The sequence below is a fragment of the Geotrypetes seraphini genome, chromosome 2, assembly GCF_902459505.1.
Source record: "Geotrypetes seraphini chromosome 2, aGeoSer1.1, whole genome shotgun sequence".
In the NCBI taxonomy this organism is placed as follows: Eukaryota; Metazoa; Chordata; class Amphibia; order Gymnophiona; family Dermophiidae; genus Geotrypetes; species Geotrypetes seraphini.
In genome coordinates this window covers 502,969,523-502,996,893 of record NC_047085.1, presented here as the reverse complement: position 1 = coordinate 502,996,893, position 27,371 = coordinate 502,969,523, and the positions used below count along the sequence as shown (strand labels likewise).

At 44.6% G+C, this 27,371-nt stretch overlaps 1 protein-coding gene across 6 annotated transcripts; it reads right to left on the bottom strand.

Annotated features, from left to right (window-relative positions):
• LOC117354508 (gastrula zinc finger protein XlCGF26.1-like) lies at positions 1-27,371 on the bottom strand. Of its 6 annotated transcripts, XM_033932175.1 has the most exons (7): positions 27,168-27,371; positions 13,383-13,499; positions 12,784-12,910; positions 8,492-8,611; positions 915-2,319; positions 656-746; positions 1-571 (listed from the first exon to the last, which is right to left on the bottom strand). In XM_033932175.1, exons 2-7 carry the CDS (start codon positions 13,404-13,406, stop codon positions 488-490), a joined length of 1,851 nt encoding a protein of 616 aa, XP_033788066.1. In that variant the 5' UTR covers positions 13,407-13,499; positions 27,168-27,371; the 3' UTR covers positions 1-487. The 6 variants fall into 6 exon arrangements, with proteins under 6 accessions (XP_033788066.1, XP_033788062.1, XP_033788065.1 ...); XM_033932171.1 differs by having other exon boundaries at positions 656-2,319; positions 27,168-27,369; XM_033932174.1 differs by having other exon boundaries at positions 1-746; positions 27,168-27,369.

Here is a 27,371-nt window from a genome sequence, read left to right as displayed (position 1 = left end):
AGTGAAGCTTTTACCACATTCAGTACATTTATATGGTTTGGTTTCTGTGTGGATTCCCTGGTGGATTGTGAGGCTTCCTTTTGTTCTGAAGCTTTTACCACATTCAGTACATTTATATGGTTTGATTCCTGTGTGGATTCCCTGGTGGATTGTGAGGCTTCCTTTTGTTCTGAAGCTTTTACCACACTGAGCACATGTATATGGTTTGATTCCTGTATGGATTCTCTGGTGGATTGTGAGGCTTCCTTTAGTCGTGAAGCTTTTTCCACACTCAGTGCATGTATATGGTTTGATTCCTGAGTGGATTCTCTGGTGGTCGCCGAGTTCTTTCTCTGGTGGTCTCTGAGTTCTTTTTTCAGAGTGAAGCTTTTACCACACTCAGTACATGTATATGGTTTGATTCCCGAATGGATTCTCTGGTGGATTGTGAGGCTTCCTTTTGTTTTGAAGCTTTTACCACACTCAGTGCATGTATATGGTTTGATTCCTATGTGGATTCTCTGGTGGATTGTGAGGCTTCCTTTAGTCGTGAAGCTTTTTCCACACTCAGTGCATGTATATGGTTTGATTCCTGTGTGGATTCTCTGGTGGATTGTGAGACTTCCTTTAGTCGTGAAGCTTTTTCCACACTCAGTGCATGTATATGGTTTGATTCCTGAGTGGATTCTCTGGTGGTCGCCGAGTTCTTTCTCTGGTGGTCTCTGAGTTCTTTTTTCAGAGTGAAGCTTTTACCACACTCAGTACATGTATATGGTTTGATTCCCGAATGGATTCTCTGGTGGATTGTGAGGCTTCCTTTTGTTTTGAAGCTTTTACCACACTCAGTGCATGTATATGGTTTGATTCCTGTGTGGATTCTCTGGTGGATTGTGAGGCTTCCTTTAGTCGTGAAGCTTTTTCCACACTCAGTGCATGTATATGGTTTGATTCCCGAATGGATTCTCTGGTGGATTGTGAGGCTTCCTTTTGTTCTGAAGCTCTTTCCACACTCAGTGCATATAAATGGTTTGATTCCTGTGTGGATTCTCTGATGGGCTGTGAGGTTTCCTTTTCCGCTGAAGCTTTTACCACATTCAGTGCAAGTATATGGTTTGATTCCTGTGTGGATTCTCTGGTGGGCTGTGAGTTTCATTTTCTCAGTGAAGCTTTTACCACATTCAGTGCATGTATATGGTCTGATTCCTGTGTGGATTCTCTGGTGGATTGTGAGGCTTCCTTTTGTGCTGAAGGTTTTATCACACTGAGTACATGCAAATGGTTTGATTCCTGAGTGGATTTTCTGGTGATCTGTGAGTTCCATTTTCAGAGTGAAGCTTTTACCACATTCAGTACATGTATATTGTTTGATTCCTGTGTGGATTCTCTGGTGCATTGTGAGATTTCCTTTTCTGCTCAAGTTTTTTCCACACTCAGTACATGTATATAGCTTAATTTTGTGATGGTCTGAGAGTTTATTTTTCTTATTGAAGCTTTTACCATACTCAGTATGAGTAATTTTTTGTCTTTGTTTCTGGATTTTCAGGTATTCTAAATGGTCTTTCTTCTTACTGAAGTGTTTTATAGATTTAGTAGATAGGAATGATCTTTCAAGCACTGGAAGATCTTGGTATTTTGTGAATGCTTTCATGTAGAGGAAACGTTTCCTATGGTTCTTGTTTGAAAGTAATCTCTTTTGTGAATGGAATTTTGCCTCTTGGTTGAAACGTTTGTCAAAACCAGGACATGAATATGTTCTCTCATTATGGCTTTTCTGGTAGTTTGTGAGGTTAGCTTTATCAAGAAAGTCTTCCCCATATGCTGTACTTGTGGACATTTTTCTCTTTTTACTAATTTTCTGGTGGTGCATTAGTTCTTCCTTCCTGCTGACACATCTACCACACTCTGAACACGTAAAAGGTCTCCCTCCTGTGCGTGTATTTTCAACTTCCTGTCGGTCCTTTTGTGTGAAGCGGTTCCCACAGTTTGTACATGTAGATGGTCTCTCTTCAGTGTCAGATCCCTGCTTTGATTTCAGGGTGACAAGATTCCCAAATAATATCTTACACATGTCACATAAACATCTTTCTACTCTGGTCTGGTTTCTCTGCTCTTTCCCCACAGGTGTGACATTACTGGCACTTTGGTCACACAGAGCCAAGTCTCCCGTTAAATTTATTGCCTTCTTTTCTGAATTACTTTGACTCTTCCACTTTGTTCCCCAGTCAGGACAGGAAGACGTATCCTCATCGTCTCTTTCCAACAACATCTTTTTCCTTTTGCGACTCTTACTCTGCACCCAGTGAATTGTCTCTGCAGTATTGTTCCTGGAATTATTGTTTTCTTAATAATAATTAAAAAAAAAAATCAACATTGAGCATTACTGCAGAAGAAGAACAATTAAAATGAGTTTGTAAATACAATAATCATTTGTGTTTTCTTGTGTTTCTATCGTTCTCCTGAAGAGGCCGAACTATGAAGAGTTCACTAACATCCTGAGATAAGATTAATTAGCGAACAATTCAAGATAATGTATAAGAGGAGAAGCGAGTGTTCAAAATAGCATTTACATGCAGCTACATAGAGGGTCATTTTCGATAGGACATTTAAGTCTAAGGTTGGACATTTTGGGCGAGATGTCCAGAAACCCAAGAGAAAAAAAGTCCATTTTCAAAGCTGCCAGAAGACTATCTTTTATTTTTTAAAATGACCTAGGTATAAGTTTTGGTCCTTAGGATGTCCACTTTTTTTGGCCATTTTCAAAAATAAAAACATCCATGTGAAAAATGCACAAAAGCAAGTATTTTAGACATATCCAACAACTTGTATGGATCGCAGCCGAGAAATCCCCATCAGCTATGCTGGCAGAAATCTCCAAATCCAGCTCAGCTGATGGGGATTCCTCTGCCGTGATCAGCTGATAAGACATAAGGACATAAGAATAGCCTTACTGGGTCAGACCAGTAGTCCATCAAGCCCAATAGCCCGTTCCCACGGTGGACAATCCAGGTCACCAGCACCTGGCCAAAACCCAAGAAGCAGCAACATCTCATGCTACCGGTCCAGGGCAAGCAGTGGCCTCCCCCACATCTCTCTCAAACCAGGAGAGGAATCCAAGCGAGGACACCCTATCAAGGAGTAAGCAGTAGTGCTGTCCAATTCATGATTTGAATCGGTTCACCGATTCACTTTAGATAAATCGATTCGAATCGATTTAAAACAACCTACCGATTCAGTAACTGACCCTCCCCCATCACCTCCTAAAGCAGGAGCAGCAGCGCTGCCTCTTGCTGGCTGGCCGCTGCCGCACCTGCTTTAACAGGGAGAGGGGGAGGGTCAGTCGGGAAGTGCTGGTGTCCGGCTTCCCCTCTGGCCTCCTGCTGGTATCTGGCTTCCCCCCTGACCTACCGCTGGTGTCTGGCTTCCCCTTTGGCCTTCCGCTGGTGTCCGGCTTCCCCCCTGGCCTCCCGCACACCATTTACCTAACATCAGCAGCCTGCAGAGAAGATCGTGGTGCTAGCGAACTGTGCAAGCTGCCATAGGTCTTCGGAGCTGTTTCCTCTGCCGTGATCCTGGCTCTGACATCAGAGGAGGGGCAGGACCGTGGCAGAGGAAACAGCTCCGAAGACCTATGGCAGCTTGCAAAGATCATTAGCACCGCGATCTTCTCTGCAGGCTGCTGATGTTAGGTAAATGGTGTGCGGGAAGCCAGGGGGAACATGCAGGCCTTCCAAGGGGGGTGCGCAGTCATTTGTGGGGGTACAGGCCTTCAGCGGGACAGGCAGGCCTTCAGGAGTGGGATGCAGGCCTTCAGGGGGGACAGGCCCTCATGGGGGGGTGCAGGCCTTTCAAGGGGGGGAAGAGCCTTCAGGGATGGTGGCATAGGCCTTCAGGGGGGACAGGAAGGCGTTCAGGGATGGGATGCAGGCCTTCAGGGAGGACAGGCCTTCGGAGGGGAATACAGGCCTTTAAAGGGGTGGACAGGCCTTCAGGGATGATGGCACAGGCCTTCAGGGGGGACAGGCAGGCCTTTAGGGGTGCAGTGCAGGCCTTCAGGGGGACAGGCAGGCCTTCAGGGGGAGGTGCAGGCCTTCAGGGGGGATAGACCTTCAGAGGAGGGGGGGCCCTAGTGCAGAAGTACACGGAGGAAGGGAGGGAAGGGGGGTTCAAAGAGACGTGCATATGCTGGACTTTAGGGGGGAAGAAATAATGGGTCTAAAACCAGATGAGAGGGAGAGAGATGGTGGACAATGGGATTTAGGGAGGGAAGGAACAGAAAGGGAGAGAACTGGACACAAGGAATGGTGTGGAGGGGGGATAGAGATACTGGATAGGAGGGTAGTTGGGAAAAGAAATGGAAATATGGTAAACTCTGGGGTGGTGGGGAAGGAGGGAGAGATGCTGGATGAAAGGGTAGTTGAGAAAAGATGGATCTATGGATGGAGATGAAAAAAAGGAAAGATGCCAGACTTCCAGGGGAGGGAAGGGAAATGGAAGGGAAGGACAGAGATAGAAGATGGATGATTAGCACGGCAAGCAAGTTATCAGAAGACAACCAGAGCCGGGAACCAACAAGATTTGAATAATGACCAGACAACAAAAGGTAGAAAAAATAATTTTATTTTCTGTTTTGTGATTACAATGTCAGATTTGAAATGTGTATCCTGCCAGAGCTGGTGTTAGACTGCAAACGTGAGCTAGGATGTAACAGAGAGAGGAAAAGTCATTTTCGTTGGTTTACACCACAGCGCCAGTGTGGGTAAGAAAGGGCAAAGGGGATGAAGAGGCTATAAAAGGGGTGAAGAGGCTATAAAACAAACCCACCAGGATGTTTGAACAAAACACCCAATTGGGCAGGAAAATTGAATCAAAAAATCTATTCAATAGGCTGAATCGAATCAAATCAAAATTTTTTTTCTTGAATCAGGCAGCACTAGTAAGCAGTAATTAAGACTGGATTGCTAGAGGGAGCCTCAGGTAATACCACAAGTTTTTGTCTCAGTCTCCATCTGCTGGTCATACTGAGGTATATATCCATCTGTACAGAATAAACTATACTGCTCTAGCAGGTGACACAGAAGCAGTGATTAACAGCATCAAAGGCAGCAGGCAGGTCAAGAAGAATGAGGATCAAGTAAAGGACCTTAGGTCTGGCCAGGAACAGGTCACTGCAGACTTTGGCGAGGGCAGTTTCAGTTGACTGTATGGGGCGCAAGCCTGGCTGCAGAGGATCAAGAGTCTGTCGAGATGAAAGGAAGTCGAGGCGGCGACGGAGGACTGCATGCTCAAGTAGCTTGGTTAGGAACGGAAGAAGGGAGACAGGGAGATAGTTGGACAGGCAAGCCCTCAATGTGAGGCTTCCCCCCCCCCCACCCACCCCCATCTCTGGATTTTGGGAGGGGCTCGGCGACCACTGGGGAAGTAAGGGGGGATCATGTCTTAATCCCTCCAGCGGTCATCTGCTATGGGGCACTTAGACACAACTAAAACAAGTCTAAGTTGCCAGCATCTAAGTTCCCGCTAGGAAAGATTTGATGATCGCTGCATTATATCCAGATTTAAGCCCTCCCATAACACACCTCCCATCAAAAAAAGATTTTTTTCACAGAGAGACTGGAGCAAGGATCGCATGCAATCATGACTTGAAAATCTAAATGATTACCGCACAAATAACAATTTGGCGATGGCACGTGATTCTTGCTCTAGTCTCTCTGTTAAATCACTCCCCTGACCAAGCTTTAGAGTGAAACGGTTTGGCCACCATCGGGAAAGGATAAGTGTTTTTTTTTCTTCATTTAAAGAAGCTAATAATAAAAGTGGAATAATAAAAATATAAACATGCACATTCACACTTTGTACGAGGTTTTTTTCTGACCCGTGATAAGATTTTGTGCCCTGAGGTGTTGAATTGACACTAAGGCACTTTCATTTATATCTTGAGGCCTTATTCCTCTTTTTTTTATAAATTTATTCATTTGTTACAAAAGATAACAATTTCATGAAACAAAAAGCAATTCAAGGAAAATATTTCAAACTAAAAACAAAATCTTTATCAAGTCCACATTATGAGGGCTGCTTATCCAAAATTAATAAGTCAACAATTATTCATTAAACTTCAAGTCAGGCAATAAACAAAAAACTTCTATTTTCACTCAACCTCAACCTCTGCATTAATTACAGGCAAATTATCTAGTTTAATTTTATATTGAAGAAAATTTTCCAAATGAGCTGGATCAACCAACATATATCTAACATTTTGATATGTCACCAAACATATACATGGGAATTTGAGGAAAAAAGAAGCCCCCACACCCAAGACTTGAGTCTTGAGTTGTAGGAACTGTTTCCTCCTGGGTTGCGTTTGCTTAGACATCTGGAAAGACGTTTATTTGCTGACCACAAAACAAGGCATTCTTATTTATAAAATATAGTTTAAGAATATCTTGCTTTTCTATCTCCGTTTTAAAGGTGACCAATAACATTGCTCTTTTGGCTACAAAATCTTTTGATGATTCCAGGAATTGAGAAATATTTAAACTATCAGGAGACACTAACTGATCCTTTCCCCCCTCTTCTGAAATCATTTTTGATCCACTGGGTATATAATAAAAGTTATCTGGAAAAAAAGATTCTATCTTGCCTTATTCCTCATTTCTACAAAACACCTCATCAGTTACACTAGAGGTCACAGTGTAGCTGCATAAGATTAATTAGCAACACTGAAGGTGATATTAAACAAAGCTGTGCTCTTAAATTTAGGCATCTGAGTTAAGTTTCTAAACAGCGGATAGCGTAGCTGATTTTAAGAAAGGTTTGGACAAGTTCCTGGAGGAAAAGTCCATAGTCTGTTATTGAGAAAGACATGGGGGAAGCCACTGATTGCTCTAGATCGGTTCACAGTCAGTCGTGCGCGAGACACCAGCACCGACAATGGGGGGCAGACAATTCAGCGCAAGACACTAGCGTGCCTCGGGAAAACTTAGTTTTAAAGAGCTCCGAAGCGGGGTGTGAGTAGGGAACCCACCCACTTTACTGCATAGTGTTCGCACTGCTGTTGGGGGAGGGGTTTGGGGGGTTGGAACCCTCCATTATAAAGAAAACGGAACTTTATCTGATTTTTTCGGGAAAAGTTCCGTTTTCTCTATAATTTGGGGGGTGCACCCCCCCACAGCTCCCCAACGGCAGCACGAACAGTATGCAGTAGAGTGAGGGGAAAACTAAGTTTTCCCGTGGCGCGCTTGTGTCTTGCGCCGAATTGTCAGCGCGCTGGTGTCTGGCGCGCAATTGTCCCGTCACCCTCTAGATCAGTAGCATGGAATGTTGCTACTCCTTGGGTTTTGCCCAGGTACTAGGGACCTGGATTGGCTACTGGGCTTGATGGACCATTGGCCTGACCCAGTAAGGCTATTCTTATGTTCTTATCTACAATTTTCAGCCAAACTAAAAAACCCTTTTACAAAGCTGGGGTAGTGATTTTACTGCAGCAAATGTACCAAAGCCCATAGGAAGTGAACAGGCTTCAGTGCATTTATTGCAGTAGAATCACTGCCATAGCTTTGTAAAAGGGGCCTCAAGGGGCAAATTCTATAAACGGCGTCCCAATTTTAGGTGGCCTACTGCTGCCTCACCACCAATCGGGATGCACGTTTAAGAAAACCCCCACAAAAAACAAACTCATCCTGGGCAGGCCGTCTATATTGTAGGTGCCTCCAAAAGCCTAGGGAGCTGCACAGGGCTGCCTAAGGCTAGGCGTGGACGTGGTTTCGCCTGGAAGTGGCCTAAGGCGAGCTTTGGCGGCCCTACACGCCTCCCGAAGCCCGCGATAGCTGCCTGAAATGTAGGCCAGCAAAATGCTGGCCTACATTTCAAGCAGATGCAACCACTGAGCTTATTGCGGCAAGGGATCTCTCTGCCACAATAAGTTTAGCGGCTGCAGCAACCCGCTCCCCACCCCTCACGAAGATTACCGGCAGGAGGGATGCCCAGTCCCTCCGGCCAGAACCCCCCCACCACCACCCCCGCAAAGATCACCAGCAGGAGGGATGCCCAATCCCTCCTGCTAGAACCCCTCCCATTTCTGCAAAGATCGCTGGCAGGATGCCCAATCCCTCCTACCGGAACTCCCCTATCCCAGCTAAGATTTCCAGCAGGAGGGTTGCTCAGTCCCTAAGGCTCTGATTGGCCAGGTGCTTAAGGCCCCTCGCCTTAAGTACCTGGGCCAACCAGAACAATAGGCCTCTCTCGCAGTGTATTCTGGGATGCAATGGTAGTGGCCTAAGATTCCGATTGGCCAGAACCCTTAGACCATTGCCACGGGGTTTTAAAAAAATGATTTTCCTTTCATAAACTATATGGCTAAAAGTGTATTCTGCCAATAATACACACTATTGGTGTATTTATGATACAGAGGACCCTGAAATTTGAAGGTTTTTTCCCATCATTTAGGATAAAAAGAGAAATGACATGGGAGATGAAATTTCAATCAAATGCACATCCCTCTTATTTCTGGACTCACCTGAGTGGCTGCTTTTTCCAGTTTCTCTTTCCTCAGATATGGGATCATTCATGATGTACAGCTCCTCTCCTCGTTCAATGTGGGATATAATATCAGGGGTGACAATTGGAGAACCTGCTTCTGGGATAAGAAACTGCATTAGGTTTTCCACAGTCACTCTGGAGGTGATTCCCACAAATTCAAAACTTAGGAAAGCTTCGATGAGAAGCTTAGATTTTTACCTCAATAATATTCTTTCTAGTAGAAAGACATATGAGGCTTGAACCAGAGGGGTTATTCACCTCTAATTACAAGTTGTGTAGAAGGCCTCAACTACATTTTTCAGCTCCACCTCCTCTATCACTGGGCTGTGCTGTTGCTTCTCAGTTCATACCAAAGCAGTTAACAACCACTATAAGAGGAGAAATAAATAGGAGGGGCATGGGGAACACCCCAATAAAGCCAAGTCTGCTCTGCTCTTAAATGATTACAATTAAAGAACTCCATGCCAATAAGAACATAACATAAAACAAGATGGAACTGAACAAGCCACATATCTGAGTGCAACCAGCATTAACACTTACAGTAAGTGATTTAGACTTCCTCCATCAGTGTTCCAGAGATCTCATCTGGCATTTAAGTAATAGTCGTTCTTGGCCATACTTTTTTTTAATTTTCAGGGTTGTGCAATAAGTAGAAGATTTAGGGGCGATGGAATCTAGTAGATTCTGAAAGGCATAATTAAATTCTAGAACTTGTTTGTGAAGGGGACTTGCTGAGAATTTTTCTACTTCAAGTTTGAGATTAGTGATCATGATCGACTTGAATTTTGCTTAAATCTCTCCAATACATTGGAGAAGGACTGGAGATTATGTAGGAAGTGAACATGAAAAAGTGTTAAGAGAAAAATATCTGTCCAAGATTTGGGGGTAATGGATTGATCAGTCATATTGGAAGCGAGGTGATTTAGAGTGAACACATCCAGCGTATGGCCAGCGTTATGAGTAGCACTGGCGAAGAGAGGAAAAAGGATGATGTCTGACACAAATTTATGGAAAACTTCTATAAAAGCGTGAGGTGTGTCCAAATGAAGACTGAGATCTCCTAATATAAACCACTGGTTCTAGACTCATATGCCTTTTGAACTAGAAAGAATTCCAGCTACTTTAATGCACAAAAACACTCAACCCTTCAGTTAAAGAAGAAAGGTTTTGTGGCCTTGCAAGTCTGAGAAAAATCTTATATACTCTACACAGCTTTTTAGTCTAGCTCTCAATATGAACAGTACAGTCCAGGGCTGACTTAAGACATGAGACAGTTGAGGCACTAGCTCAGAGGGCAAAAATCTTGCCCCAGCCAGGAACAACTCCATTATTAGGCAGTGGAGTGGTTGCCTCGTGCAGCACATTTTAGGCTGGCAACAATTGCCTCCAAAATGCTCCTGAAGTGGTTTGTTTTAAATCCACTACTTAGTGGGCATTGCATGTTTGTTTTAAATCCACTACTTAGGGGGCATTGCATGCCCCCTAGTCCTAGTATTTTTGGAAAGAGTGAACAAGCAATTCACATCTATCCTTTCCACTCCACTCCACTCAGTATTTTATAGATCTCTATCATATCTCCCCTGGGTCATCTTTTCTCCAGACTGAATAGTCCTTCCCATGCAAATAGCAGATGGGGCCTTTTACAAGAAGAGCCTTTGCCTCTAAGACACAAATCTTTGGTTAACAGTAATTCCTTCCAGAGGTCTTTATTTTCAGCTATTTTTATACCCAGGGTGAATTCAGTCTAATTATACTTCTCCTTGTCAAAAGTTCATTTGGCTTGCCTTTCTGTGATATCACACACTTGCTTGTCCTCAATTCTCCACTACAGAACAAGGCTTTACCTTCACTTAGCTTCATTACCAAATATGCAAATGAGCCTTCAACTTACCTCTCAGGCTCTTGCACTCCCTCTACTAAATGGAATAGGAGTTACTGGTTGGTTATCTGCCTCCCCACCCTTGACAACATCCACTTTTCACCAATTTACTTCTCCTGTCATCCTCCACTGTTCTCTTCCCCTGCTACCATTTGTCTTGGCCCGCAGGTATTTCTTTGTAACAAAATGGTCCTGTAACCCAAATTGTCCATAGTCCCAGTCTTAACAAAACTATCTGTGTCAGTTTCAGGTCCCAGGCTTCCCTCCTTCTGGTTTCTGTTCTATCCACCTCTCTCTTTCATTCCTAGCTAAACTGCTTTTATGCCAGAATTTGGAAGTTTCCGGAGCAGCTCCACCCAGGAACCTTCAGACTTCCTCTTCTGGAACCTCCCCCTATCTTCGGCTACTGGAAAGTTCTGTTTATCTCTTCTCCCAAATATTCCAGTCCAGGTTTTTTCCCCCCCCCCTAGATTCCCAGTGTTCCCAAGGACCAACTCCTAAGCCTCCCTGGGAAGTGTAGTTTTCCCTGCTTACAAGCCTGTCCTTCCCCTGCCATCCTCCTGAAACAGTATCACTAAGTTCCTCCCTATACCAGCCATTTTGGGTTTCTGGGCTCCCTCTTCTGGCCACTGCCTTACATGACAGGCCCCCTTGCCTGTCGCAGTATCTAAGCCTTTTTATGTGAAGTTCACTGCAGTGCCCCATAGGATGCTCCACTGCTCTGCTGGGGTGTCTATGTGGTCAGTCTACTAAAAATGCTGGCCCCTCCTACATCCCAATGGCTTGTTTTGTGCACTTTTCTTTTGGACATGTTTTTCTTCCAAAATGATTCAAAAAGATAGATGTACTGAGGACAAGCATATCTGAGAAATGGCCATTTTTGAAACACATAAAATAAAGACTCTGTGGTTAAGAAACACTTTATTAGTCTATGTATGTTGAGGAAGGTTAGACATCTTTTCCATCATTGTCACTTCTCCATTTTAGTTCAGTCAATTATATTATTTTTTTTATTTTTTATTTTAATTTAATTCTTATATACCGCTAATTCCGTGAGGTTCTAAGCGGTTTACAAAAATGATACATTAAAAGATACAATAAATAAAATGAATAAAGATAGGTACTTGGAAGTTCCCTTACTGTCCCAAAGGCTCACAATCTAGCTAAAGTACCTGAAGAAACAATTTATGAAAAGTAAAGATAAAAATATAAAGACAGGGATAGAGATAGAAGTGAATATTCCAACAAGTAATGAATAAATAAGTTAATGATAGAATTAAAATAATAAGTAAAATAAATAAAAATAGAGATAAAAAAATAAGTATAAAGAGAAATAAAAATAAAATATATTCCAAAAATCATTAGGATCTGATGTTATCTCGCCTGGATTATTGTAATGTTATCTACCTCAGTATCACAAAAACCAGCCTTTATAGATTGCAGCTGATTCAGAATACTGCTATGAAAATTGATCTTTGGGAAACGTAAATTTGACCCTGTGACTCCGTTGCTCCAGAGTCTTCATTGGCTCCCGGTTTATTTCAGAGTTCAATTTAAGTGTGCTTGTGTGGCTTCAAAATTTTATATGGAATTCTTACTCCTCTTATTCCTTTATCATGGAATGTTTATAGATTCCCTTTTTCAAGAGGAAATCAACAATTTAAATTATCCCTTCCTTCCAGGAAAGGGATTAAAGGAGTTAAGATTTTCAGTCAATCTTTGAGTTTTAAATTTTCACAACTTTGGAATGACCTTCCATCTTTTTTTTAAAGTTCTGGCTCACTTCAATTTTTTCATAAATCTTTAAAAAACGTTTTATTTGCCAAACATTTTAAAAATTGATTTTCTTGAAATTTGCTTTTATTTTTTAATGTTCTTATCTGTTTAAGTTAATTATTGTAAACCGAGTCGAGCTTTCATAGAATGATATCTCAGTATATAAAACCAAGCATTAGATTAGATTAGACTTTTTCTGTTTAAAAAAATGGTCATGTTCGCTACTGGATTTTCATATGTGTTCCGCAAAATGGCCAAACTCTGATTCAGACATCATATTGAAAATGCCCCTTCAATGTATTTAAATAAGTATAAATGGCACAGGAAGGAGGGAAGCATGGAGAGTGTGAGAGTAGGAAGGAAGGAAGGTAGGAGAGGAGGATCAGAAGAGGTGGCTCTGGGACTGGGGAGGATAAGATGAAAATCCAGGCCTCGTTCTCACACACAGACTCCCATCCTTGATTTATCAGTGGCAGAACTTCTAATCTCCCCTTCTGCTCAATATCCCTTTTTCTCTTCCCTCCCCTCCCTCTTTGCCTCCTTACTCTGCCCCATAATCCTGGTATGATTATATGTTCCAGGGCTGCTGAGATAATATAAAATTCTGCCCCTACCCAAAGAAATCAGGATTTCATAATTCTCCTTCATCACATCCTTGTAAAGTTCCTTCTGTTGTTCTTGTAAATACTCCCATTCAGCCCGGGAGAAATAGAGGGCGATGTCCTCAAAGGTTATTGGTACCTGAAACACAAATCAGAAACACACTCAGTACCTTGTCAATTAGGAAACCTCGCAGTACTAAGGACCAAAAGGCGTGGAGGAGTTCCTTTGTATTTATAATGTAAGATCACAAAACACACAGTCCAACATCAAAAGTTATATTAAATAGGAAGCCAACTACATACAGAACCTGGGACACAAAATATCTTTTTCTGGGACTCCTGTTCTATCCTTTTATGATCAGGAGGTTTCCAAAGTGCCTTTTTTCAATCTCAGGGCTAGATGTACTAAGGGCTCCTTTAACTAAGCTGCAATAGCCCAATGCAGTCGTTTTCTGCATCGGGTCAGCAAATGCGATCAGCACTAAAGCTGTTAAAATAGGTTTTAGTGACTATCGTGACTTTAGTGCATCTGGGCCTCAATCCTGTTCTGGATCCTAGTAAAGTCCAATTGTTTTATACAGAGGACAGGAAATTTAGGAGAAATCTCCTACCTGAGCAGAAGCTCCTCCAGGCATTTTCCTCTCTGCTTTTGCTGCTTCCTGGGCTTCCTTCACAGGATTAGAAATGAATGGGTGGAGTGGGGGGGGGAGGGCTCTGACATCCTTAGCCTTTGGAGATAAAAATAGAGACCCCAATTTCACTGATAGCTCAATAAATTATGACATGTCATATTACAGGAAACTATGCATTGACCTACAGGCTTCATGGAGAAAGTAGGTCTTACCTGCTAATTTTAATTTTTTAGACCCTCTAGACTGGATTGGATTGGAATGGATTTATTACATTTGATATATACCACTTGCACTGGTGTTTTAAGCGGTTTACAATGCTACACAAAAGAATTACAATATACTGTATTTTTCGCTCCATAAGATGCACCCTAGATTTAGAGGAAGAAAACAAGAAAAAAAAACCATTCTGAACCAAATTCTCTCTGCCAGACTCTGCACCCAACCCCACACTCCTTGCCAGGCTCTGCACCCTGTTCCCCCTCTCTGCCAGGCTCTGTACCCTGTCCCCCCCTCTGGTGGTCTAGTGGCAGGCCGGGACAGGGCACAGGGCGGAAAGGGACAGGGCACAGGGCAGACAGGCCTAGTGGCAGGCAGGCAGGCCTAGTGACAGGCAGGTAGGCCTAGTGACCTAGTGACAGGCAGGCAGGCAGGCCCCATACCCCCATGTACTCCCCACAGTACCTTAAATCATCCCATGTACCTTAAATCATCCCCATCCCCTCACGTGCCCCCAGTACCTTAAATCATCCTCCATACCCCCATGTACCCCCCCAGTTCCTAAAAATAATCCCCCCACATCCCCCCAGTACCTTTTTAATCATGCCCCCCATGGACCTTAAAAAAAAAACAACAACAAAAAAACCCACCTGTACCTTTTAAAATTCTTCCCTCCCTCCCTCGACGGCTCCGTATTGTTTCCGGGCAGCAGGTGCACAAGTCAGGAGCGCGGAGGTCAGGCGCGAGCTTTCCGCATTCCTGCCTGGCCACATGCCATTTTCTGAAAGGCTGCTAGCAGTTCTCGCGAGTCTCGCCAGGGAGCATATACAGCTCGGTCCTAACCTCCATGCTCCTGACTCGTGCGCCTGCTTCCTGGAAATAGTATGGAGCCGTCCAAGTGATTGATGGAACAGCAACGCTTCCACACCGTCCACCGGCCTTGTGCTGGGACAGTGTTGTAAACTCCCCACAACCGGACAGGCTCACGTCCGTCGGCAGGACCTTATAGCCCAGAACCCTCAGAGGAAAACCGGCTGCCTAGCATCACAGGAGACAGCCCCCCACGGCAGGCTACTACGGGCTGCCAGCAACCAAGGCAGCGTCACACCCAGCGAAGCCCACCATGAGATCCAACGATCCGGGCGAGACAGCTGAAGAGGTCGAAGTCGCACTCTGGCCCACAGAAACATAAGAACATAAGAACATAAGCAATGCCTCTGCTGGGTCAGACCTGAGGTCCATCATGCCCAGCAGTCCGCTCACGCGGCGGCCCAACAGGTCCAGGACCTGTGCAGTAATCCTCTATTTATACCCCTCTATCCCCTTTTCCAGCAGGAAATTGTCCAATCCTTTCTTAAACCCCTGTACTGTACTCTGCCCTATTACTCCCTCTGGAAGCGCATTCCAGGTGTCCACCACTCGTTGGGTAAAGAAGAACTTCCTAGCATTCATTTTAAATCTGTCCCCTTTCAACTTTTCCAAGTGTCCTCTTGTTCTTTTATTTTTCGAAAGTTTGAAGAATCTGTCCTTCTCTACTCTCTCTATGCCCTTCATGATTTTATAAGTCTCTATCATATCCCCTCTAAGTCTCCTCTTCTCCAGGGAAAAGAGACCCAGTTTCTCCAATCTCTCAGCGTATGAGAGGTTTTCCATCCCTTTTATCAAGCGTGTCGCTCTCCTCTGAACCCTCTCGAGTAACGCCATATCCTTCCTAAGGTACGGAGACCAATATTGGACGCAGTATTCCAGATGCGGGCGCACCATCGCCCGATACAATGGCAGGATAACTTCTTTTGTCCTTGTTGTAATACCCTTCTTGATTATGCCTAGCATTCTATTTGCTTTCTTAGCGGCTGTTGCGCACTGTGCCGTCGGCTTCATTGTCATGTCCACCATTACCCCCAAGTCCCTTTCTTGGTTGCTCTCATTCAATAATATCCCTCCCATCGTATAGTTGTACCTCGGGTTTCTGTTTCCAACATGCAATACTTTACATTTCTCAACGTTGAACTTCATCTGCCATCTCGCCGCCCATTCCCCCAATTTGTTCAAGTCCCTTTGCAATTCTTCGCATTCCTCTTTAGTCCCAGCTCCACTAAATAGTTTTGTATCGTCCGCAAATTTTATTATCTCACACTTCGTGCCTGTTTCTAGATCATTTATGAATATATTAAATAGCAGCGGCCCTAGCACTGAGCCCTGCGGAACACCACTCGTGACCCCCATCCAGTCCGAGTAGTGGCCCTTCACCCCTACCCTCTGTTTCCTACCCACCAACCAGTTTCTGATCCATCTATGTACGTCTCCGTCCACTCCATGGTTCTTCAGTTTCCGGAGTAGACGTTCGTGAGGCACCTTGTCAAAGGCTTTTTGGAAATCAAGGTATATGATGTCTATGGGGTCTCCTCTGTCCATCCGTTTGTTAATTCCTTCGAAGAAGTGCAATAAGTTCGTTAGGCACGATCTCCCCCTGCAGAAACCATGTTGGGTTGTTTTCAAAAGTTCGTTTCTTTCCAGATGTTCATCGATGTGTTCTTTAATCAGTGCTTCCGTCAGTTTCCCCGGAACCGAGGTCAAACTCACTGGTCTGTAGTTTCCCGGGTCACCTCTTGATCCCTTTTTAAAGATGGGCGTGACATTGGCTATCTTCCAATCCTCCGGGATCATGCCTGTTTTCAAGGATAGGTTGCAAATTTGCTGCAGTAGTTCCGCTATCTCCTCCTTTAATTCCTTCAGAACCCTGGGATGGATTCCGTCCGGACCCGGGGATTTGTCAGTTTTAAGTTTTTCTATCTGCCTGTGTACATCATCAAGGCTCACTTCCATGGATGTTAATTTTTCTGCTTGATTTCCATTGAAGATTTGTTCAGGTTCCGGTATGTTGGTTGTGTCTTCGTTTGTAAATACAGACGAGAAGAACATGTTGAGTCTTTCTGCGACTTCTTTCTCCTCCTTCACCGCTCCCTTCCTGTCTCCTTCGTCCAGCGGTCCTACCTCCTCCCTAGCTGGCTGTTTCCCTTTAACATATCTGAAGAACGGTTTGAAATTTCGTGCCTCCCTGGCTAGCCTCTCTTCATACTCTCTTTTGGCTTTTCGAACCACACGGTGACATTCTTTTTGATACTTCCTGTGCTCCTTCTGGTTCCCTTCAGTTTTGTCCTTTTTCCATTCCCTGAATGAATTTTTCTTATTGCCTATCGCTTCCTTCACTATTTTAGTCATCCATACTGGGTCTTTTGTTCGACCCTTTTTGCACCCCTTTCTGAATCTGGGGATGTGCAGATTTTGTGCCTCGCTCACTGTGTCTTTGAAAAAAGACCAGGCATGTTCTACTGTTTGCCATTTTTTGGAAGTGTTCCTAAGTTTCTTCCTTACCATTTCCCTCATTGCTTCATAGTTTCCTTTCCTGAAGTTGAAAGATGTCGCTATGGTTCTCTTTCCGTTCGGTATGCCTACTTCAACCTTGAACTTGATCATATTATGATCACTGTTTCTCAACGGTCCCACTACTTCCACTTCTTTTGCAGGTCCCCTTAGTCCATTTAGGATTAAATCCAGAGTGGCATTTCCTCTCGTCGGTTCTCTAACAAGCTGCTCCATGAAGCAATCTTGTATAGCCTCCAGGAATTCTGTCTCCCTAGCGCATCTTGAGCTTCCAAGACTCCAGTCTATCCCAGGATAGTTGAAGTCTCCCATAACAACTGTGTAACCACTTTTGCATTCTCGCTTCATCTCGGCATCCATTTCTTTATCGCTATCTCCGGTTTGCCCGGGTGGACGATAGTATAGGCCCATCTTTATTTCATGCCCTTTCCTACCCGGTATTTTAACCCATAGCGATTCCAGTTTGTTGATCATCTCTGCTGTGTCCATTCTTGTCGATTGTATGCTTTCTTTTACGTATAGGGCTATTCCTCCTCCTTTCTGACCTGACCTATCCCGGCGATAGAGCTTGTACCCCGGCAGTGCTGTATCCCATTTGTTTTCCTCATTCCACCACGTTTCAGAGATTCCAATGATGTCTATGTCCTCTGCATTGGCCATGGCTTCTAGCTCCCCCATTTTGTTTCTTAAACTCCTTGCATTAGTATATATGCAGTTTAGATCCTGGCATTTTGTCGTCTTCATTTCTTTTCCCTGTGCTTCAGTCTTTGGTGTCTTCTCTTTTGCTACAATCTTTCTAACCTCCTCTTCTGGGTTAGTTGACTCCTGTAATTTGTCTCTTGTTTCTTCCCTGCCTTTTTTCCCCTCAGTATCTTCATGGGATACCTTCTTCCGAATCATCGACGCTAGGTCGACTGTCGGCTTTCCCCTTTCTCTTAGTTTAAAGCCTGTTCTATTCCTCTCTTGACGTTGTTTGCTAGAAGTCTTGTTCCCGCCACGCTCAGATGCAGTCCATCTCTCCTGTAGAGCTTGCTCTTGCCCCAGAACGTTGTCCAGTTCCTCACGAAGTGGAACCCTTCTTCCTCACACCATCTCCTCATCCATGCATTTATTGATTGTAGTTCTTCCTGCCTTTTCACATCTGCCCTTGGTACCGGTAGGATCTCTGAGAATGCTATCTTCTGGGTCCTCATCTTCAGTTTCCTTCCTAGAATCTTGAACTGTTCTATCAGCGTGCCTCTTCTGTAGTCTCTCCTGCTGACATCATTCGTCCCGATGTGGATCATTACTGCGGTCTCTTCCGTCTCCGCTCCTTCCAGGACCTTCCCAATTTTGTCCACGATGTCCTTGGTTCTCGCTCCTGGGAGGCAGGTCACCAGTCGATCCTCTCTTCCTCCTGCTATGTGGCTGTCCACATGCCTCAATATCGAGTCTCCCACCAGGATCACTGACTTTCCCTTCTTCAATTTTCTTATCGGTCTCAGGTCAATGTCCTCGGTGTGCTTAGCTCTCTCTTCTTCTGGGCATCGACTAGCCAATTCTTCCCCCTCGTGTGGTATTCTTCTGTGGGTGTCTTCTTTGAGGTCATCTGCTTCTTGCTCCCCCTTCCAAGTTGGTGTTGCATCATCTCTCATCTGGAGTTCGTTCTCTTCCACCCTCCTCCTGTATGCTTCCTCAATGAATTCCTCGAGTTCCCTGACTTCCTTCTCGATGTGTTTCTCACTCCTGAAGTCTTCAAATGCCCTGGTAGGGTCCTCCGTGGTGTAAAGTCCTTCTAGCTCCTGTATCTTGTCCTCAAGTCGCTTGACTTCTTTCTTCAAGCTTTTCAGCTCCTGACACATCCATGGTTGCAACCATGAGACCCAAAACCTGTAGGTACCGCCAGGCCTTCGGTTCTGGAACCTGCAACGGGGCCCAAAGGCACTTCCTAGCTTGAGCAACCCGGAGTCCAGAAGAAACACCTGGTTCATACTCTTGTGAAATCAGAATCCCAGATAATCCAATGTCTGTTCGGGTACGCGATGAATCTTCTTCAGTCGAACACCTTAAGACGCTCCAACAAGTGCACCACCTGGTGAACCGCCCAGCGGCCCTCCTCCTTTGAGGGGGCCTTGAACAGCCAATCAGCTGGATATGGAAGGCCTAGCACGCCCTGCAAGTGCAGGTGGGCAGCCACCACCACCATGATCGCTGGGAAAGAACATGGCTCTATTGTTAGCCCAAAGGGCAGAGCTGCAAATGAACAAAGCTGACCAAATCCTGGAAACCACAGAAACCCCCTGTGCCCCTGAGAAATCAGGATGAGGAAGTAAGCTTCCGTGAAATCCAAGGAAGCCAAGAAGTCCCCAGGTGCTACCTTTGCCAAAACTGAATTGTTCCCATCCAGAAACAGGGTACATGCAGAAAGGTATCCACAGACTCATGTTCCAGAATAGGCCTCCAAACTTCGGATCTGTTCTGTAGCAAGATGAAGAATATCGAGCAGTTCCCGGAGCCCAAGACTTCATATGGAACTGGGTCCATCACTGCCAGATCCAACAGGCATTGAACCGAGGCCCGCATGTGCCGGGCTTGATTCAGATATCCCGTGGGCGACAACAGGGAGAAATCCGACGGAGGTTGGGAAAAAAATTTAAAGCGGAGACCCAGTCTGAGCACTTCGAGGACCCCCAGGTCCGATATCATCCTCTGTCACTCCGACAGGTAGGCCGAGAGGCAATCCCCAATCCGAGGAAGAGGAGCCAGAGCCCTGGCGACAGAACTCCCTCGTGGGGTAGGCAAGACGGTTGTTGGAAAACTGATGTTGCACCCGGCCTCCAAAATGAGGTCTGGAAGATGCTCCGAACTGGTACCCTGTAGTCGGGGTCCAGAGCACTGGAGAGGTCTCCTGGAAGGACAAAAAACTACTGTCGTCCAGATCCCCGGGCAGGTCGAGGTTTCGGCCCATGAAGCACCGTAGGCTTATGGCCCTGCCCACTGGCCAGGTCAGTGAAACCTTGGCCAAACAAGAGCAAACTTCTGAAGGAAACCAGCTCAGCCGGCTAATCCACATCATGCACTAGGCAGAGACCGAAGAAGCTCCAAGTTGAGCAAAAACCTTCACTATGACAAGGCGGGAATCCGCCAAACAAGTCCCCCATGGAGACAAGGAAATCAAAATCCCGAAGGGCAACCCTCTTGGGATCCCAGTGGAACTTGGAGCACCACGCACTGGCAACAAAGTTTCAAGTTTCAAGTTTCAAGTTTATTAAAATTTTTGATTAATCGCTTTGTCATTTTTCAAAGCGATGAACATACATATATATAAATAGAATTAGTTAAAATTACAATCTTAAAAACAAAAATTAAAACATTAATTATACATAATAGTAAAAATAAATGTAAAAGAGACAAAAAAAAACATGACATGACATGAATTTAGGGAAAAAAGGGATAAGAACTACAAAATATAATTAAAAGGAGGTTGGGCAAAAACATAAGGTAGGAATTTATTTTCTTTAAATATTGAATCATTGTGTTCCAGATTAAAAGTTATTAATCAAAAGCGTCTTTGAAAAGGAACGTTTTTAAATTAATCTTAAATTTATCAATATCGTGCTCTTTTCTTAGGAAAAGGAGGAGGCCGCTGTTGCTCATACTCCCACCAGTGCGGAATCTAAAAGGCATTTGAGTACAAAATCCACCCGCCTGTCCTGAACCTCTGTCAGGACAACCCCTCCAACAGAGGGCAAGCAAGTGCGTTTAGTGACTTGTGCCACAGCTGAAACCACCATCGGCAAAGCTATACGCATGGAGCATTCCGGGTCCATGGGAGCAAGCTTGCTAAGATCCCGGCACAATGGAGGGGATCCTCTTGGGGCTCCCAAGTCACTAAAGGCATCCTATCCCAGTCCGGAAGTCCAGAAAGGAGCGGGTAGCGGGTGCTGATCACTCAAGAAGGAACATTCTGCCAGCAGCTAGAAGTCCGCAATCAGGTTCAGGACCCTGAGGCTTAGAAAGGAGGGTAGGTGACTGGACAGACCGGAAGAACCTGCGCACAGCCGGGACAACACCAAGTACGGGGGACCCGCCGTCAGTGGGATCCCAAAGATCCGCCAGAAAAGCCACACTAGTGGACGCTGTAGAAAAACCCTTCGACAGCAAAGGAACAGAGACCGTGACAGAAGTGATGTCTGCTCTCCGGTGTCACCGAAAGTAAAACCCAAAGGCATGCTGGCATCCAGAGGGAGGACAGATCCCATCTGCAGCACTGGATTCAACGTGGAAGAAGCAGGCACAGCCCTTTCAACCAGAAACGCCCGACACAATATGACACTTGCAGGCGGGAAATAGGCACTGGCGGCGAAAGCCGCACTGCTTGCCGCAGCATTGGTGCTCTTAGCCAAAGAATGAGACATTCTCCCCCGAAGCAGCGCTTGTGTTTACATGAAGCAGTTCACACCCATTTGAGGGGGACCGGAAGCGCCAAAAGTGTATCCGGTAGAAGTGGAGGCAAAGGGGGAGGGCCCTCTGAAGAAGAAAAACGCAGAAACTGCGCACGTCTTAGCTCCCATGCGTGCCGCGATGCACATGAATTGCGTCCATGAAACCGCCAGCCATCCACCGTAATTGAGGCATGAATCCATGCCATCCTGTCCTGAGGTGGCCATCTGTGAAGTTTGGAGCAAAAACGAAGCTTCCAAGGGTAAAAAATATACTTTTAAATATTTTACAGCATTCTTGATTGCATCAATAAAAATTGTTTGAACCTAAAAGTTTTACAGAAAATCCAACATGGCCACCGCAGGTGACGATTTTGCCTTAAAATGGCCCAGGAAAAATCACAAGAAACCCGTAAAAAAGGCGATTTTTACATTTTTCAGGTTGGGGGGGGAGCTAGGGCATGCAGGGAAACCACCCAAAAAAACCTTTTTAGGACCCGCCAAAATTGCCAAACTTGTGAGTACACAAGTACACACAGACATGTACTGCAACAGAAATCATTGGCAGCCAGCTAATACAGAGCAAGCAGAGAGATCATACCTCAGGAGCTAATAAAAACTGGATTTCAGATCTTCTGATCACCTCACCTTCCAAGTCACCCCAGACAAGGACTCTCCGGACCTCACAGACATGATCGAAACATTCAAGATAATGAAGGGAATAGACTTAGTAGATAAAGACAGGTTGTTTACCCTCTCCAAGGTAGAGAAAACGAGAGGACACTCTCTAAAGTTAAAAAGGGATAGATTCCGTACAAACGTAAGGAAGTTCTTCTTCACCCAGAGAGTGTTATAGGGGAAAAAGTGTAGTTACTTACCTGTAACGTAGGTTCTCTGTGGACAGCAGGATAGTCAGCCACATAGTCTCCTTGCTGTTTTTAGGGAAAAAGTTAAGTTTCCAGTAAAATGTGGGGGTTACAACCCCCCAAACCCCCCACAACACCGCCGCGATCTGTATTAAGTAAAGTGGGGGGGCTCCCCAACAAAAAACCCCGTCGGAGCCCCTAAAAACAGTAATTTTCTTCGACGTGCGCCTCCTTCATGTGCTCAGTTGTTGGCGCGCGCCTTTCTCTTCCGCGATTATGCCTATGAACCGGTCTGACCTGCAGGCAGTCTGAGGGGTTTACTGCAGGTCTGCTAACAGTGCCCTCCCAGAAGCAGACGATGGAAATACCAAAGTCTGCGATCTCTCACCGAAGGATGTCCCCGAAGGGTGAATTTTTTAAAAGTTTTTTTTTTTAAAGTTTATTAGGATTTTATATACCGTCTATCAAGGTTATCTAAGTGGTTTTACAATCAGGTACTCAAGCATTTTCCCTCTCTGTCCCGGTGGGCTCACAATCTATCTAACTTACCTGGGGCTATGGAGGATTAAGTGACTTGCCCAGGGTCACAAGGAGCAGCGCGGGGTTTGAACCCACAACCCCAGGGTGCTGAGGCTGTAGCTTCAACCACTGCACCACAGCACAAGGGCAACCCACGTCAAATGATGAAATAAAAGAACTAGAAATGTAAAAATGAAGCACGAGCAGAAAAGAGAAACCAGCAGTCAGAGCTGCAGGAACAGACTGGAATTCTTAGGTACCGTGACAGGATATATATACCTAGGGAGGGGCTAAAGTTTTGTTTTGGTGCCTGCAGCTCAGAGTTTATTGTACAAGAAGCTCTTTTGAGCAGGGACTGCCTCTTCTGTGTTTTGACGTGCAGCACTGCGTATGTCTAGTAGCGCTATAAAAATGAATTGTAGTAGTAGAAGCTGTCTGAACGCTCAGTGACATCACAATGCATCTGGGTCGTACCCAGAATTCTTGATGACATCATAATGCAGCTGTATATGATTCCCCCACCTGAGCACTGTCTAGTTTGTCTATCTTGGTTAGATTGTAAGCTCTTTTGAGTAGGGACTGTCTCTTCTCTGTTTTGATGTGCAGCCCTGCATATGTCTAGTAGAAATGATTTGTGGTAGTAGAAGCTGTCTGAACGCTCGGTGACATCACAATGCATCTGGGTCGTACCCAGAATTCTTGATGACATCATAATGCAGCTGTATATGATTCCCCCACCTGAGCACTGTCTAGTTTGTCTGTCTTGGTTAGATTGTAAGCTCTTTTGAGCAGGGACTGTCTCTTCTCTGTTTTGATGTGCAGCCCTGCATATGTCTAGTAGAAATGATTCGTGGTAGTAGAAGCTGTCTGAACGCTCGGTGACATCACAATGCATCTGGGTCGTACCCAGAATTCTTGATGACATCATAATGCAGCTGTATATGATTCCCCCACCTGAGCACTGTCTAGTTTGTCTGTCTTGGTTAGATTGTAAGCTCTTTTGAGCAGGGACTGTCTCTTCTCTGTTTTGATGTGCAGCCCTGCATATGTCTAGTAGAAATGATTCGTGGTAGTAGAAGCTGTCTGAACGCTCGGTGACATCACAATGCATCTGGGTCATACCCAGAATTCTTGATGACATCATAATACAGCTGTATATGATTCCCCCACCTGAGCACTGTCTAGTTTGTCTGTCTTGACTAGATTGTAAGCTCTTTTGAGCAGGGACTGTCTCTTCTCTGTTTTGATGTGCAGACCTGCATATGTCTAGTAGAAATGATTCGTGGTAGTAGAAGCTGTCTGAACGCTCAGTGACATCACAATGCATCTGGGTCGTACCCAGAATTCTTGATGACATCATAATGCAGCTGTATATGATTCCCCCACCTGAGCACTGTCTAGTTTGTCTATCTTGGTTAGATTGTAAGCTCTTTTGAGTAGGGACTGTCTCTTCTCTGTTTTGATGTGCAGCCCTGCATATGTCTAGTAGAAATGATTTGTGGTAGTAGAAGCTGTCTGAACGCTCGGTGACATCACAATGCATCTGGGTCGTACCCAGAATTCTTGATGACATCATAATGCAGCTGTATATGATTCCCCCACCTGAGCACTGTCTAGTTTGTCTGTCTTGGTTAGATTGTAAGCTCTTTTGAGCAGGGACTGTCTCTTCTCTGTTTTGATGTGCAGCCCTGCATATGTCTAGTAGAAATGATTCGTGGTAGTAGAAGCTGTCTGAACGCTCGGTGACATCACAATGCATCTGGGTCGTACCCAGAATTCTTGATGACATCATAATGCAGCTGTATATGATTCCCCCACCTGAGCACTGTCTAGTTTGTCTGTCTTGGTTAGATTGTAAGCTCTTTTGAGCAGGGACTGTCTCTTCTCTGTTTTGATGTGCAGCCCTGCATATGTCTAGTAGAAATGATTCGTGGTAGTAGAAGCTGTCTGAACGCTCGGTGACATCACAATGCATCTGGGTCATACCCAGAATTCTTGATGACATCATAATACAGCTGTATATGATTCCCCCACCTGAGCACTGTCTAGTTTGTCTGTCTTGACTAGATTGTAAGCTCTTTTGAGCAGGGACTGTCTCTTCTCTGTTTTGATGTGCAGACCTGCATATGTCTAGTAGAAATGATTCGTGGTAGTAGAAGCTGTCTGAACGCTCGGTGACATCACAATGCATCTGGGTCGTACCCAGAATTCTTAATGACATCATAATGCAGCTGTATATGATTCCCCCACCTGAGCACTGTCTAGTTTGTCTGTCTTGGTTAGATTGTAAGCTCTTTTGAGTAGGGACTGTCTCTTCTCTGTTTTGATGTGCAGCCCTGCATATGTCTAGTAGAAATGATTCGTGGTAGTAGAAGCTGTTTGAACGCTCGGTGACATCACAATGCATCTGGGTCGTACCCAGAATTCTTGATGACATCATAATGCAGCTGTATATGATTCCCCCACCTGAAAGCTCTTTTGAGTAGGGACTGTCTCTTCTCTGTTTTGATGTGCAGCCCTGCATATGTCTAGTAGAAATGATTCGTGGTAGTAGAAGCTGTCTGAACGCTCGGTGACATCACAATGCATCTGGGTCGTACCCAGAATTCTTGATGACATCATAATGCAGCTGTATATGATTCCCCCACCTGAGCACTGTCTAGTTTGTCTGTCTTGGTTAGATTGTAAGCTCTTTTGAGCAGGGACTGTCTCTTCTCTGTTTTGATGTGCAGCCCTGCATATGTCTAGTAGAAATGATTCGTGGTAGTAGAAGCTGTCTGAACGCTCGGTGACATCACAATGCATCTGGGTCATACCCAGAATTCTTGATGACATCATAATACAGCTGTATATGATTCCCCCACCTGAGCACTGTCTAGTTTGTCTGTCTTGACTAGATTGTAAGCTCTTTTGAGCAGGGACTGTCTCTTCTCTGTTTTGATGTGCAGACCTGCATATGTCTAGTAGAAATGATTCGTGGTAGTAGAAGCTGTCTGAACGCTCGGTGACATCACAATGCATCTGGGTCGTACCCAGAATTCTTAATGACATCATAATGCAGCTGTATATGATTCCCCCACCTGAGCACTGTCTAGTTTGTCTGTCTTGGTTAGATTGTAAGCTCTTTTGAGTAGGGACTGTCTCTTCTCTGTTTTGATGTGCAGCCCTGCATATGTCTAGTAGAAATGATTCGTGGTAGTAGAAGCTGTTTGAACGCTCGGTGACATCACAATGCATCTGGGTCGTACCCAGAATTCTTGATGACATCTAATCCCCTACAAACCACAACGCTCTTTACGCTCATCTGAATTAAATTTACTAACTATCCCCTCTCTAAAAATCATCGGTACGAGAAGAGCAGACATCTTTACTGTAGCAGGCCCACAATCATGGAACTCCCTTCCTCAGTATATTAGAATGGAACATGATACTTCAGCTTTTAAAAAACTTTTAAAATCTTATTTGTTTAGGGACGCCTATGACCTCTAAAACTTTAATGTATCTACTTGATCTAAATTAATATTCATAAAGAGTGCCTTGTAACTATTTACCCAACCTTTTGTTTTTTCCCTTTTTTCCTATGCCCTTATTGTAACTTTGTCCCCTTTTTCCCCGCTTTCTTGTTAGTCATTATTGAAATTTGCTGTTTTTAAAGTATATTAATGTTTCTATGTTTTATTATATTATGTACATCGCTTAGAATGTTTAAATAGGCGATATATCAAGAGTTAAATAAACTTGAAACTTGATAATGCAGCTGTATATGATTCCCCCACCTGAAAGCTCTTTTGAGTAGGGACTGTCTCTTCTCTGTTTTGATGTGCAGCCCTGCATATGTCTAGTAGAAATGATTCGTGGTAGTAGAAGCTGTCTGAACGCTCGGTGACATCACAATGCATCTGGGTCGTACCCAGAATTCTTGATGACATCATAATGCAGCTGTATATGATTCCCCCACCTGAGCACTGTCTAGTTTGTCTGTCTTGGTTAGATTGTAAGCTCTTTTGAGCAGGGACTGTCTCTTCTCTGTTTTGATGTGCAGCCCTGCATATGTCTAGTAGAAATGATTCGTGGTAGTAGAAGCTGTCTGAACGCTCGGTGACATCACAATGCATCTGGGTCGTACCCAGAATTCTTGATGACATCATAATGCAGTTGTATTATGGTTCCCCCACCTGAGCACAGTGTATTGATGCACTTTCTTGTACAGTTTGTCTGTCTTGACTAGATTGTAAGCTCTTTTGAGCAGGGACTGTCTCGTCTGTCTTTTAATGTGCAGCAGCGCTTTGTAGGTCTAGTAGGGGCGCACTATAGAAATGATTAGTAGTAGAAGATGTTCCTTAATCCGCACAACTTACGTTTGTTCAAGAGCAGGAAATGCAGGGCAGGATTCAGCTAAGCAGCAGCACAGAAAAATCAATCCCTGCTGTTGGGTGAGCAAGGAAAAGTGGGAGGAAAGAGAGTCGCCTGGGATTTGTAGTCAAGTTAGGCACAGATTCCTCTTGTTGCAGAGCACATTGAGTCAGTCAGTGAACTACAGCTCACACCCTTCCCTGCAGTAT

Excerpts from the sequence above, each read along its gene's own strand:
- LOC117354508 (XM_033932168.1), bottom strand. The coding sequence starts at position 13,406 with ATGCCTGGAGGAGCTTCTGCTCAG. Across the intron at positions 12,911-13,382 it reads CTGGAGGAGCTTCTGCTCAG|GTACCAATAACCTTTGAGGA; the intron begins GTAGGAGATTTC and ends TTTGTGTTTCAG. Across the intron at positions 2,320-8,491 it reads TGGAAAAAGCAGCCACTCAG|AAAACAATAATTCCAGGAAC; the intron begins GTGAGTCCAGAA and ends ATTATTATTAAG.